This window comes from Populus euphratica, unplaced genomic scaffold (assembly GCF_000495115.2).
Source record: "Populus euphratica unplaced genomic scaffold, PopEup_1.0 scaffold157.1, whole genome shotgun sequence".
Classification (NCBI taxonomy): Eukaryota; Viridiplantae; Streptophyta; class Magnoliopsida; order Malpighiales; family Salicaceae; genus Populus; species Populus euphratica.
The window spans coordinates 395,743-409,862 of record NW_011500044.1 but is presented as its reverse complement, the minus strand read 5'-3'; the positions used below and the strand labels follow the sequence as shown (position 1 = coordinate 409,862).

The 14,120-nt window shown below is 35.8% G+C and overlaps 2 protein-coding genes and 1 long non-coding RNA gene across 8 annotated transcripts; 2 read left to right on the top strand and 1 right to left on the bottom strand.

The window, feature by feature from the left end:
- Window positions 1-73: 73 nt before the first annotated feature.
- On the top strand, window positions 74-2,893 carry ABA2 (NAD(P)-binding Rossmann-fold superfamily protein). Of its 2 annotated transcripts, XM_011001293.1 has the most exons (3): window positions 74-217; window positions 1,269-1,334; window positions 1,730-2,893. In XM_011001293.1, the coding sequence occupies exons 1-3, from the start codon at window positions 174-176 to the stop codon at window positions 2,526-2,528; spliced, it is 909 nt and encodes a 302-aa protein (XP_010999595.1). In that variant the 5' UTR covers window positions 74-173; the 3' UTR covers window positions 2,529-2,893. The 2 variants fall into 2 exon arrangements, with proteins under 2 accessions (XP_010999595.1, XP_010999596.1); XM_011001294.1 differs by lacking the exon at window positions 1,269-1,334 and having other exon boundaries at window positions 77-217.
- LOC105107389 (uncharacterized) lies at window positions 530-1,334 on the bottom strand. The gene is made up of 2 exons (XR_838871.1): window positions 921-1,334; window positions 530-888 (listed from the first exon to the last, which is right to left on the bottom strand). It is a non-coding gene; the product is annotated as an uncharacterized LOC105107389 (long non-coding RNA).
- A 987-nt stretch (window positions 2,894-3,880) lies between the features above and the next one.
- On the top strand, window positions 3,881-8,279 carry LOC105107388 (cytochrome C oxidase subunit). 5 transcript variants are annotated; one of them, XM_011001289.1, is made up of 8 exons: window positions 3,881-4,036; window positions 4,100-4,516; window positions 5,396-5,724; window positions 6,138-6,290; window positions 6,459-6,551; window positions 7,408-7,466; window positions 7,600-7,693; window positions 7,974-8,279. In XM_011001289.1, exons 2-8 carry the CDS (start codon window positions 4,102-4,104, stop codon window positions 8,193-8,195), a joined length of 1,365 nt encoding a protein of 454 aa, XP_010999591.1. In that variant the 5' UTR covers window positions 3,881-4,036; window positions 4,100-4,101; the 3' UTR covers window positions 8,196-8,279. The 5 variants fall into 5 exon arrangements, with proteins under 5 accessions (XP_010999591.1, XP_010999592.1, XP_010999593.1 ...); XM_011001290.1 differs by having other exon boundaries at window positions 3,881-4,064; window positions 4,124-4,516; XM_011001291.1 differs by lacking the exon at window positions 3,881-4,036 and having other exon boundaries at window positions 4,081-4,489.
- The last annotated feature ends 5,841 nt before the right edge of the window (window positions 8,280-14,120 follow it).

Below are 14,120 nucleotides of genomic sequence, written 5' to 3'. Positions count from 1 at the left end.
ATTCTTGAACAATATGTAAAAGCTAAATGTATTTTTATGTAAATTCACTATGCTTATAAAACAGAGCCACCTAGACAAACACGAGTGGCTGTCTCCATCGAAACTTTCACTAACACATCTATAAATTCTGTCTTCAACCATCATTGGCCAGCACCGTACAACACCCTCCAGTAATGGCCACCGCAAGCTCCACTGACTCGCCCTTCTCTCTTCAAAGGTGAAAGGAGCTTTTGGTCATCTCCCTTTTGACCTTGGTGTTAATTGGTTTTCTTTTCTTTCCCACTGTAACTTGCTTTCCTTTAAGAAAATTCTCGCTTTTTGTGAAGAGAATTTTTTGATGAATTTTGTATATGTTCATGGTTTGACATCAATCCTAGGGGATCCAATGGTGATAGCTAATTTAAGTTTAATACAATCAATTGGACTAATTAGCCTTCTAATGAACTTTTGCTAGCTTGCTTTTAACCCTCGTAGTCAATTTCATAGTTGATCAACTCATTTTTTTTTTATAATTTATTATTATTTTTAAATTTTTTGTTGAAGAGTTGTATCTTTATATGGACTTCCCTTTTGGATTTCAGCGGTGGCTTGAAGTGTGGTTTGATTTCTTAGTTTTATTGAGTAAAAGAGCATAATCATTTCTCAGAAGTTTTTAGTTTCATGTAAGTTAGAGAACCATGGATTTATTGAATGTTTCCAGATTTCTAGCAATGCTTTAAATCTGCTTTTTGTTGTCTGCTATGATCTGATGCAAATTGGTGTAATATAAGCGTGCGTTTGTGAGAAAGAAATTGACTGTAACATATCATATCTTACTTCATTATCCGAAATCACCTTGCGGAAGAGGCTTTTGCAATGGCTTGCTTGTGCTTTTTTATTCTCTTCTGTCTGTGATGCTCATCCTCTTACACACGAACTACATATCGTCCATCTCTGTGGGTTATTGTCCTTAGAGATTTTGAATTTGTGCCTACTTTAAATGCAAATCAAATTTCTGTAGTTTGTGTTTTAAAGTTCGAATTTAAATAATTACCATGGACTATATAGTATTGGGTGCGTGTTTCAAATTTATATGAGTGACTTGGTATCTTCATTTTGAATTTGAAATAGCGGCAGGTCTATGTGTTAACTGTGTAAGATTAACCTTCTTTCATGCCTTGTTGCTCACTCTAATCTGTGTGGCTAGAAATAATCCGATTGAAATTTAAGTTGGTATGACGATGCTTTGGAAATCTCAATTGTATGAGTCTCATTTTGAATCATTTCAGAGTGTCTACATGCTGTATTTTCTTTTTGAAAGGAGAGCTGCTGATAAATGAAGCCTTCCATATGTGGTATTTGATATAGTTTTTACTTTCATGTTTTAATTACTTGTCTGGTATGCTGGAACTTATATGCCAACTGAAATATTTTTACATAATTGAAACTTTCCAAGAAGACGGAAGGATAATCCATAAAAGCTTGCTGCTCTTTGTTGACATCAAAAGAGCCAGACCATCCAATTCATCTACTAGTGGATTGTATCTTGCTGCACAGTTCTTAACATTTTGTAACTATGTCTTAAGAGGTCTTTTGGCACCCTAATTGAATTGGGATCTCTCTTTTGGTATGTTTGATGTCATTCTAGTATCGGGATTAATCTATTTATTTGGAATCCATATCAGACCTAGCATCTTGCACTAGAATTTAGATTTATCTTGATTTTGTAGGTTCATATCTTTTCTTGTAGGTTATTGGGCAAAGTAGCATTGGTAACAGGTGGAGCTACCGGTATTGGGGAGAGCATTGCCCGGCTATTTTGCAGACATGGTGCAAAAGTTTGCATAGCTGATTTGCAAGACAACCTTGGACGAAATGTTTGCGAGTCGCTTGGTGGTGAGCCAAAAACTTGTTATATCCATTGTGATGTCACAATAGAGGATGATGTTCGCCAAGCTGTTGACTTTGCTGTTGATAAATTTGGAACATTGGATATTATGGTTAACAATGCTGGGCTGGGAGGCCCCCCCTGTCCAGATATCCGTGAGGTGGCCTTATCAGACTTTGAAAAGGTGTTTGATGTAAATGTGAAGGGTGTATTTCTTGGAATGAAGCATGCAGCACGGATTATGATCCCCCTAAATAAGGGTTCAATTGTTTCTCTCTGTAGCGTTGCCAGTGCCATAGGGGGTCTGGGCCCACATGCTTACACAGGGTCAAAGCATGCTGTATTGGGTCTGACCAGAAGTGTTGCAGCTGAACTAGGAAAACATGGGATACGTGTAAACTGTGTCTCTCCTTATGGAGTTGCGACAAGCTTGGCCGTGGCTCATTTGCCAGAGGATGAGAGGACTGAGGATGCCTTGATAGGTTTCCGCTCTTTTGTTGGGAGGAATGCTAACTTGCAAGGTGTGGAATTGACAGTTGATGATGTGGCCAATGCCGTGCTCTTCCTAGCAAGTGATGAAGCAAGGTACATAAGTGGGGACAATCTAATGCTTGATGGGGGCTTCACGTGCACCAACCACTCACTCCGTGTCTTCAGATGACGAGTGATTTGCTTGAGGCATACTGCAATGTCTTAGGTGGTATTGAGCTTGACAACTCAGTCGTTTGGTGCCACAGCTTCTTGTAGGTTTGGACAGCAGCTGATACAAAGAAGAAACAAATGTTATCAGTTGTAGATCGCACCTTGATTTCTGTATCATTAGGTATGATTCAAGACTAGTCCGCCATGTTTTGATCATCTTGAATTCTAATTCCTCGCATGAACCATATTTGTTTCACTTCACCATTTTGGAAGTAGTGAATTTGAATTTCAGTGCAATATGTTGCACCAAAATCTGAAGATATTTTCTACTCCTGTAAAGCATCTTTGTAAATAACTAGGGTAAAGTTTGGTTACCGTTAGGGGGATAGAAGAGAGACAATGGCGACTGAGAGTGACTCAGAGGATTTCCACTCGAAAAATCTCTCATACATGGATTTATTCTATATCTCTATTGTGTCTTGCAACACAAACCAAAAGCAACCGAGAACCAAATACCCATTTCCAGATCCCTTACGACATTCTCTTAACTGCATATGGCAAAGGGAGCAGCTAGTTGCCAGGCATTAGTGTTACTAATTGCTGGATATGAAGAAGAGTAGGGGATCCCTTTGCTCAGAGAGGCGTGTGCAAAAGAACTGATTTGAGAAAGGTTCTCTCCGAAATCCTGAAGGTTGGAGCTTTGACATCCTTTGGGACTTCATTCACAAATCTGTTTGTGATTTACTTTAGCTGTTGAATTTCGTTGCAGGATAAATGACTGAATGCTATGATGAGCTGTGGCTTCCCATGAATATCAATTCAACAATCATCAATTCTTGAAGGAAAATGAAAAAAATAAAAATCCACAATTTTGATTCCATGGCTCCCACGCAAGAACAATTCACCAATAAAATGAGGGCAAAAGAGAATAAAATATAAAAGCCATCGTGTAAAAACTAAAAACACAGCAAAAAATATTACTTTAGAACTCTTAAATTACAAATTCATAGTTATAAAACTCAGTTGAGGTTTAACATGACCAAGGCCTGATCATGGGTTGGTTGGTTGAACTCTTTGATAGGTGGATTAACTCTTTTTTTAATTTATTAAAATGATATCAATTTAGATTTTTTTTAATAATAAAATGATATTGTTCATAAAAAAATTGATTGGATAAGAAACTTAACTTGGACTCGATTTGGCTTTTGAGTTATTGTTAACCTGCTGGATTGAGTTTTAATACTAAGGTAATTAGTAATTTATTTAGGAATGAAAAATTAAATCTTACTTTTCCTGAGGAAAAAAAAAGTCCAAAAGGGAAGAAAACAACTGAAAGGAAAGGAAATAGCTAGAGAGGTGAGCTTGAAAACTCGACCTCCAAAAATAACTACCATTATCTAACAGTAATTCAAAAAAAAAAAAAAACCAGAACCTAAAGAAAAGGCAATGGCCACTTATCTTCCTCACCTCACAAGCAAAACGCCCTTTTTGTTCTAAAAGCCTGAAACAAAAAGTCCCTCCACGAGCCAGTTCATGGCTTCTCTTCACGTTCAACATTCATGGCTATCAAAAGCCCCTCCGCGAGCCAGTTCATGGCTTCTCTTCACGTTCAACATTCATGGCTATCTTCTCTCACCAAAAGCCCCACTACCCTTTTCTCCTCCAAAGCTTCTCCGTTCAAAGTTTCACTCTCTCTCAACTCGTCTAATGCTGAATCTCCAGACCCCTCCTCACAGAACCCACCAGATCCCGAACCAGGTCCTGTGGACCCTGTAAAGCTTGCTTTTGAGAAGGCTAAAGCATATAGAAACTCCATTGAAACCAGCAAGAATGTGAAGATTGAGCAGAACCCAGTTGAGGATTCTGGTGGTTCTAGAATTGGGATTGTTGAGAAAAATAAGCAAGTGTCAGATCCTGTTAAGGGTGCTGTGGAGTACAAGACAGATAGAGGAGTTGTTGGTAGCGGTGGTGTTGTGGAAGGTATTGCAGATAGTAAAACAAATTTACGTATGGTATTTATTTCAAATTTTCAATTGGCAGATTTTGCTAATTTCAGTTCATTTTGGATAATTGATGATTATTGATTACTTATTATGTTGCCTCCATTAACAGTGTCTAGTTGGTAATTAGCCACAGTGTGTTAACAGACAGGACACGGTGGATCCTTGATGAGCCATACATAGCCAATTTGCCTAGTTGCTTTGTTCAACTTTATATGTTGTTATAATATAATGCCGTTTTGTTATCAGCTCTGTATTAGAAGATTTTGTTGTGGTTAATAGCAAGATGATGTTGCCATATCTAGTTGTTCTTCTAAGGTTGCGATTGGTTAGTGTCTCAAGACACATAAGCGATGTATATAGAAGGGATATCAACATGTTTAGTTGTAAAGATGGTGACGAAAACATAAAAATAAATCCGTATCTAGGATAATTTTGAAGTGAATTTCTGGACTTTCAAAACAGGAAGGACAAGGGGACATGTCCATTATGTCCCAACTATCTCCATCGCTTTTGTCCGGAGAAGTAACCAAATGCTAAAGAATGAAAGAGTGAAAGAGGCGGAAGGTAACCAAATGCTAAAGCATGAAAGAGTGTAAGAGGCTGAAGCTTATAAATGGAAACCAATTTCAGGTTCTTAATTTTTAGATTTTCGCTTTCATCTTTCAACTTATTCAACCTAGTTTTAGTAACGGAGAAAAGGAGAATCTACATTCTATTGATTTGAAGGTTTATTGATATAAATGATTCAAAACTTGGTAATATGTTTAATTTTTCAAATCTTTCTATAATATAAGGGAAAATGTCATCAGGATCTTTTGTTCTAATTAGAAATAAGTATATGGAAGTGGAATGTCTGCTGAAAATGTGCATATGATTGTTTTAGGATTAAAGGGAGGGAATTTAGGAAGTGGAGTGGTGGATAAAACATCGAAGAAAGAACAAAAACTGTCGATCTCAAGCATTGATTTTGTGGGGCTTGAATTTTCGGATAAGAAAAAGGGCAGGGGACTACCTGCTGGATTGGTTCCAATCACAGACCCTTTTTCAGAAGGGAACTTGCCTGATGTAGAAATAATTGTCGGGGACACTAGCAAATTTGAGGATCCCTCTACATTGACGTCCAAGCCTACCCTAGATGATAATCCAGATCTTTACAAGCCAAAGGTTTCTACATGGGGTGTCTTTCCTAGACCTGGAAACATTTCAAAGACGGTATGCTAATTATTATTTTTGTGAAAAATTCTGAAGTACATTATAATCTCCAACTCTTAACTTTTGTTGTGTTACTGCTTTTTGAAAGTAACTTCATGAGAAATACAAAATTCAAGATAAATTGGATGTTTGAGGCGGAGAAAGTAGATGGCAGTGGAAAAAATGGTTTGAAGCCGCTATATTGCAGCTGCCAAGAAACTGATAAAATGCAATAATTAATTAGGAGGAAGCGTAAACCTGTCCTCAAATGAGATTAGGCAGAACTTGAATCACTTAAGTGGACAAAAAATATTTTTCTTTCATAAGTCATTGATGAAGAAATAATTGATGGAAGTTTATTGGTTCTCAATTTTTCTGGAAAAGGACTAATCTTACTAGCAGCCTTTTTCTGATATTTCTTTCTTGGGTGTTAGTTTGGTGGTGGAAAAACTATTCGCCCTGGAGATGAGCTTGAAACAGCAGAAGCACGAGCTGCTAAAGATGAGCGCACAAAGCAATTAATTGCTGCCTACAGGAAGAGCATTGGCTTAAATGTTGACCCAAATGTGAAATTGGAGTGCGAAAAGGTATATTCCATTCATTTAATCCGACTTTCATTCTACAAGACCAAAAAGAAATAGCATTGAAGTTTCCCAAGTGTCATTTTTTAATGAAAACTACAGAGAATATCAATCAGATTACAAATGTCTTTATCCAATGACCATTTTTCTGATTCAAGTCATTGAGGTTTATAGGCCTTGAAGGATGGCGACTCCTTGATGGATTCTGGAAAGCTTAATGATGCGCTACCCTACTATCAAATGGTTATGGATAAGTTGCCATTTAAGGTAATTTTACGTCAGATGTGAGCCACAACTGTTTTGGTAATGCGAGTGAGCTTGAATAGGCTGATAGTATCTCCATTTGGGTCACTTTGACAACGCAGGTCTGGTGAAATGATTCTCCAAATCTTGCTGAAGTTTTAATGGCTAAATCCAAATTTCCAATCAGACATACTGGATGGTTCTTGTTTCAGATAGGTTTCATCAGTATGCATGTTATGGCCATTCTAAATGATTGGTGAGATGAATATTTTCTAGGAGCTTAAGACTTAAAAAAGTTTTTGAGTCCTGCGAGAAAACTAATATGCCACATTTTTATGAGCTATGGAGTTCTTGATTAAAAATGTTTACAAACCTCAGACATTCTTAAAATCATAACTTAAAGCTACATCAGTTTCAATTTTTGTTTCCAGTCCATCGCATAGAAATATTCTGTACCTTTTCCCTGCTTGTATGTTTCTGCGAATGCAAGTTCATAATAGTTATACCTGGCTGATGTTTCTGATACCATCAAGTATTCACATAAAACTTAATAATTTGTTTCTAATGCTCAGTTCATTGTTTCTCAATCTCTAGATTTGTGTTCTTAGAAGCAATTTCCAGTTTGAATTAGGAAAGCAGAAAATGAATTTCTTCCAAGATACTCGGTTCTTATTCTGTCAATCTGTATCTTTGTTCCTTGGAAAAAGTCTCAGTTTAATTCTCAGCTAAAAAATCAGAAAGAAGTTGTGATTTTGACAATGGTCCTTGAATCTTGTTTCAGAAGTTAGGATAGACTGTCGTTCTTCTTTGATGTGGGATAACTAATCAGAAACGAACAGCGCTGTTCTTATATTTCATTACGGACATTATGATTTTGCAGAGTGAACTTCATGGGTTAGCAGCTTTGCAGTGGTCAATCTGTCAAGATTCACTCAGCAGGTACATTTATTTTATCAATTGCTCGATTCTTAATATATGTTTGAATGGCCTATCTGACTTGATATGAATCGTCTGATAAAAGTTACAATGTTTGTTTACTATATCGGTAATAAGCAGTTGTGATTATTGACAGACCAAACGAGGCTCGTGCTGTGTATGAAAAACTCCAGTCTCATCCAAATGTTAAAGTGAGCAAGACAGCAAGGCAATTTATGTTCAGTTTCCAGGTAATTAACACTGAAGTAGGGATAATAAAGAGCTTCTATGCATCCCTGAAAACTCAAATATTCAAAAGAAATTGCACCTATTTTAATCAACATCTTGAATAGTTCAAAATACTGACAACTGAAAATGCAATGAACTGCATGCAGACCAAGCTTGCAATTTTCAATGTAAAGTTGCCAAAACCAAGTTGATGCATGATCAAAAGTTAATAGTTACTGTACTTTTTGAGTTTTGCATGTCTAGCCATTTCAATTGATCATTAAAACTTTTAACTTACCGTAGGCCATGGAGAAGTTGAAGTTTACAGGCTCAAATTTCTCGCAGACAAGCACAGGCTACCAGTACTATTTTGAGAAATTTGTTGAAGATAAAACCAGCTACCCTCAAGGAGAGGCTGGAATTGAAATTGGTGTGTTGAATCAGGCCCTCCCATATATAATTTTTCTTGTTTCTCCCATTTTTATTGTTCTGTTTGCTGCTTTACGGGGAGGGAATACAAACTAGATACTTGTAACTAGCAACTAGGATGTAATTAATAACTACATCTCTTAATCTAGATTAACTTTTATCTTGATTCTTAATTTCAAATCGTGGCCAGATATCTCTCCCTTTCTGACTGATTCATGTTAATCAATGCCCTGCAAATAGTTGCCTCAGTGATTGTAGCACTAGTGTTATCAAGAGAAATAATTGGTGATTACTAGTGATGAAATAGGAAATCTGGCAGGCATCCTGAAGTGGGAGGAGCCCTGGTTGTGGAAAGCTTTCCTGGGAAACACTTAGCTCCACTTATTGATGATTCTGTTGGTAAGCACACAACGAGGAGACAGGTAGGTAAATGGTTGGTGTGAGAGATTTTTTTTCCCCTTAGGAAGAGTACTGATGCTTTATAGAACAGGGTGAAACTTGTTCAATCATTTCCATAGATTAGAAAAGGAGTGCTAGGTGGAGTGGTTGGAAGATGATGCATGATTATGTGAAGATTGCAAAGCTCTCTAGAGGGATATTACGGTTCCTTTCTGTAGTTTCAGACATTCACTATGTGATCTTGTTCTTGTATCAATCACCATTGTTGTGCTGATCAGTATCTACGTACCATGTATTGAAAGTCAGAAACGATGCATTGTATGCTGCTGGTTGGACCTATGAAGCAGGATAGTGTTTTTATGCCTTCGAATTCTCTCTTGGATTGGAACAAGATCCTAGAGCAATCACTGCCGCATTCATCGTTATACCCCCATCCCCACCATAAAGTTTCTGTAAAATGAACGAAATTTATAGTATCAAGATTTTAAATAGAAGATGATTCGGAAGTTGTGCTTCTTCTGATTATTTTTTATCTCCAGCAACTGCAACTTCTTTGTAAGCTCAATTCACGGCGAGTCAATGCCATCAACAGAATGAAATTCTCACAGATCATTTAGATAACTTGATGTGGACGATTTGAAGAATATAGTTACGAACAGTCACTTATGAATCTGCCATAATTCTAGTAGACTTGTTTATTGGTTAGCGGGGAAGGACAGAACTAAGTCTAATACGGGACCAGTTCGCTCAAGATGAATAGCCTGGTAAAAAAACTTACAACTTTGGATCTAAATATTGTACGACACTCAAATTTGATTAGGAAATTCTATAAACCTGATTCTATGAGTCGGTTAGTTATAACTAGTTGAGGTTCAGAAGACTGTTCGAAAAACCTTAACATTAGGCTTGGAAGATGCTGCTTGAGAAAAATTCATTGTTTTCCCTTTTATTTTTTATATTTTTAGTTTAATTTTAGATTTTACCTTGCTGTTTCCTGATTTAGAATTCTGATTTTCCTACTAAACTTATTTACAAAGCTGCAAACCTCTTGGAAAGGCAAAAAGAAAAATATTCCTAAATAAAATATAATTGTGAGACCCTTTTCACTAATTTTTTTTTTTTTTGTGTTTATTTTATTCTTTCCAAGAGTAGTGTACTCTCAGCCAGTTGCATGGTTTAAAGAGAAGAATTCATGTGAAAGCAATATTGAGTATTTTAATTTCAGTGCATATCCTTTATGCAGAAAGCAAACATCCTTGATTTTGAAGATTTAGGATGCCAAAAACACAGAAAGCAATAACCTGCCATGTTCCTGATAATCCTCCCTTTTTGGCCAAAAGTTGTCTTGCTGCCTCGAACTCACGAGGACTATGTACGCACCTGAGGCTGCTTTCTGCTTTTGTGCTTTATTGTTAATCTGCAGCTTAATTTAATTATTGTGATATGTGTTTTATCATTGTTTTACTTCTGTAATTATATCCAACATGTCATTGTAACTTTGTTTATCATGTCTATCCAGTAGTAGCAAGTAATTAAAATAACACGACAAAAACAACAAGCACAATAGCATAAAATTCTACTAAAATAGGCTTCTATACAAGAATTTAAATTTAAAATTTTATTATTTAATATTTTCTCTTCAAGTTTTCAGGCCTTGTCTGATTGTCCTCTTATAAAACTGGGCTTTTAAAACTTTTTGATCAAATTTTAGTATAATCCAATTACCAGATAGAAAGTTATGAGTTTTTTCGTTTAAGAATAACTCTACGCTATCAATACCTCTTCTAAGGCTTAGTCATGTTTCATTTATCCATAAATACTCCTCTAAAAGCATCCACATAGCCCAATCATGGAAGATTCACAAGTGATTGATCACTGTACCAATAATTCATGAATGATTTCTGAATAACTGTGTACATTTCTCCTTCACATATCTGTATGAATACTATCTTGTTCAATTTGATTAGTTTTTCTGCTCACCTTTTTGGCTAATAATACAACATGACTTTTAAGTTTTGCCGCCCTCTTCCAGCTTAATCCATCTCTAAACAAACGCAGACAATATTGTAGAAAGCGTCCTCATATTTGAATGAGCTTGTTAAAGAGCATGAGCATAACCTGTTTAATTTCTATCAGAAATCAAGCAGAGATGCAAGCGGGCTGAGCAACTGTACGTGGTGGTGCCCCTGCTTTGCTTGTGAATCTTCTCTAATCAACTCCAATAATCTAAATCTTAGTTAGCTTAGTTGCTAACTAGTTGAGTTTTGCGGCATGAATCACTTTTCTTACCACAGTTATATTTTGGAGGTTGGAAATGTATGTGCGTGTCCATTCTATTTCCACAGCCTCAAAATATGTTTTCTGCAGTCACTAAAGCAGCTGCAGGCAGGCCATTATCACATATTTAATTATATTTAACTCAATACTGTAAAATCTTCAAGTCAGGACTCAAATCAGGGCACCATGCTTCTAATTCCAAAACAGCTACCAGGTCATTAGGGTTCTTACAACATTTTTTACTCCCAAATAATTCCTGATGTAGAGATAGATGAGCTTTGACTCCCAAGATGGTGACTGATAGGTAATTTGTGACAATCAAAGCCTAAGTTTACAGATTATGATTTTCTTAATAAATTTCCAATACAAAAATCATTCCTTCTACACAAATCCATATTATTTCTTATGCTAGTGCTGGTACAACTAACCTCATCATCAACCAATCAAAGGAGGTAACCATGCCCGAAATATAATTCTTTTTTCCCATGAGTCCTCACAATATTTACAAGACCAGGCCATGGATTGACCCGACTCAAGGTCCAATTAGTCGGGGATTGATGACTCGTATCAACTTAATCTTTAACATTTTATTTAAAAAAAAATTAAAATGATATTATTTTAATAAAATAAATAGGTTTTTTCAATCATCAGGTCGAGGCTAGACTTGAAGGCTAGGATCCTCACTCAACAGTCCACGCTCCAAGTAGATGATTTTTTCCCTAGAAGAAAACAGATGCCATATTTCTTACGCCTCGAACAAAAAGCAGATTCCCAACAAGATTTTTGTCTTCCTCGTCTGATTAAATGAAAACATACTCCACCTAAAGATGCTGCCATGGATTCTAAAAAGGTTTACCAAATACTTTAATTTTTCCTTTTCAAAAAGTGATTAGGTGCCTTGATCCCCGCTTATTCATCTTACCTATCTTCAATATCTGACACTGGGAGCCCTTAAAGCATCCCAGTTGATCATCTAATCCTTGACTTCTTAAGCAATGGTTGGTATAACCTTGATTGTTTATAAAATTCAGCCTGCAAGAACTTAACCTGCAGGATTTCTCACCAGAAAATTAACAATTCACCATTGAATCTTAAACATTTGGTCAAGTGACATTTATGAAGTAGAGTTCTTATGGTAAACTTGCTGGTAATGTTTATGGCTGTCACCTGTCAAGTCTCCATAGCATAGCCTTTGTGTTCATCACCAAATTTGGCACTAGACATCTTCTCATCCATTCTGTATAACTTTCGTGGCTTTATTTGCATGCAATTGCATTTAGGAAGCCACCTGTAACTTCTCTTTTTAGAGATAAAGAAACCTTATGTTTTGCATCAAACAAAAAGTAGATTCTTGATAAAATATTTCTCCTTGACTATGCTACCTGGTTTAGCTTCTGCAAGTTGATTTGGAAAAACTCGAGATCTCGAAAGCATGACTCGGGCTAAAATTCTAGTTGAACTAGATAAAATATTAACCTCACCAAAACTTGGATTTTTAATGATTCGGTTGAACTCATAAAACCTATTCGGCCTGAATTTTTAGTAATTCGGTTAAACTAGCTAAATCAGGTCAATTTAACAACTAAAGAAAAAACAAATGATGTTGCTTTAATAACAACAGTCGACATGAGTTTACCCAACAACTCAAATATTGATCTAATAATCCAATGATCCAAGTTTTTTTCCGAGTCTATTACTTGATGGAGTATGACAACCATGCTCTTGGTTGTATCTAAAATGGCACTGTATCTTTGAAAGTTACTCTCAATCTCTTTTTATTTTTTCTTCTCTTAAAGTTGCTTTGGTCCCTCAAGTCTAATCAGCTAAGCTATGCATCTCATCAATCATTGATTAGGTTTACAATCAATCTCCAATGAGCAATTACTCATTGTCAAACCAATTCTTTAAGTAATTAATTAGCTAATCAACTTTCAGTCCCTATATGCTTTACACTATGAAAAAGCACTCTCTTTAAAGTATCTGGCACCATAGGAACACGAGCATCGTAATTTCCTGGAAAGAAAGAATCTTCACTATCAAATAATGGACTATTCTTTCAAGAATGTTGCAAGCAAGCAACAGTGACAGAGCTTGGAAGTTACTGCTTTGGAATCATCAAGAAAAAGTATCAGCATGTAAATGATAACATCCATTTAGGCAAGTGAGCTCCAAGCTCAGCTGTCAATAATCAAGTAATCAAGTGTAAGAAGTTAACTAGAGGAAAAGATCACAATCGACTAGGGATACAATACACATGTAAATATACAGTTGATTAGGGATCTCGAGTTGACGAGCTCTTCCCCGTGGTGGTTTGACTCTTGAGAGGAGACCCTCACCCGCGTGTCCAGAGTGTCAATGATATATATATAATAAAGTAACATCCATTTAGGGTTTCATTTTCCACATTTCATTTATAAGGAGAGCCAAAATTTGGCAGTAAGCCAAAACTTTACATAGTGGCAACAAGGGAACCATTGAGAAGGGAATTGAGATGAGGATGATTATTATAAAACTAGCATTATCCAGAAAAGAAAGAACTTGAATGAATATAGGGAACAAGATAAGATGGGATATTTCACGGGAAATTTGGCAGTTCTCAAAGGAAGTGTGTATCAGAATCAGACAACAGAATGTTACATGCATACCACTAAGACCTGTCTTTTAGTTTGTTTGCAAACTATCATGGCATGGATATTGCACGCCCTAGACCTGCAAAAGAAGCACCAAACCCATTCACATCTCCTTATTTTTTGATGATGCTGTCGGCCTAGTTCCGTTACATGATCATTAATTTTTTTTTTTTTTTTAATTTTAAATTATTATTTTTATATTGTTTTAATATTTTGATGAAAAAAAAATAAATGTATAAAAATAAAAAATATTATTTAAATGCATTTCTAAATAAAAATAAAATATTTTAAAAAACAATATTACTAAAAACCTAACTGATTTTAAAGATAGGGTATGCAAGCTGGTAAATGAAATATATTAGCACTTTATATACATCTTACTTAAAGTAAATTATATTATTTTATTATATGATAAAATTTAAGGTTTTATTTATATTTTTTAATTATTGATCCGTCAAAACAATCTAGAAAAACCTTTTCAATAAAAAAATTCATATCTTAATAATAAAAAAAAAACAAACCTTATTAATAGCATATTCACGAGCTCCCAGACAAGCACTAAACCTCCAAGAAGTATTATCTGATAATAAGTTTTATGGTTTCATGGTAGCAGGGGCGTAGCAAGGGGAGACCTGGCAGGGCCCCGGATCCCTGAAAAAAAATAATCCTCGATCTGATCCCTTGAATAATTTAAGATTTTAGATCCAAAACTAGT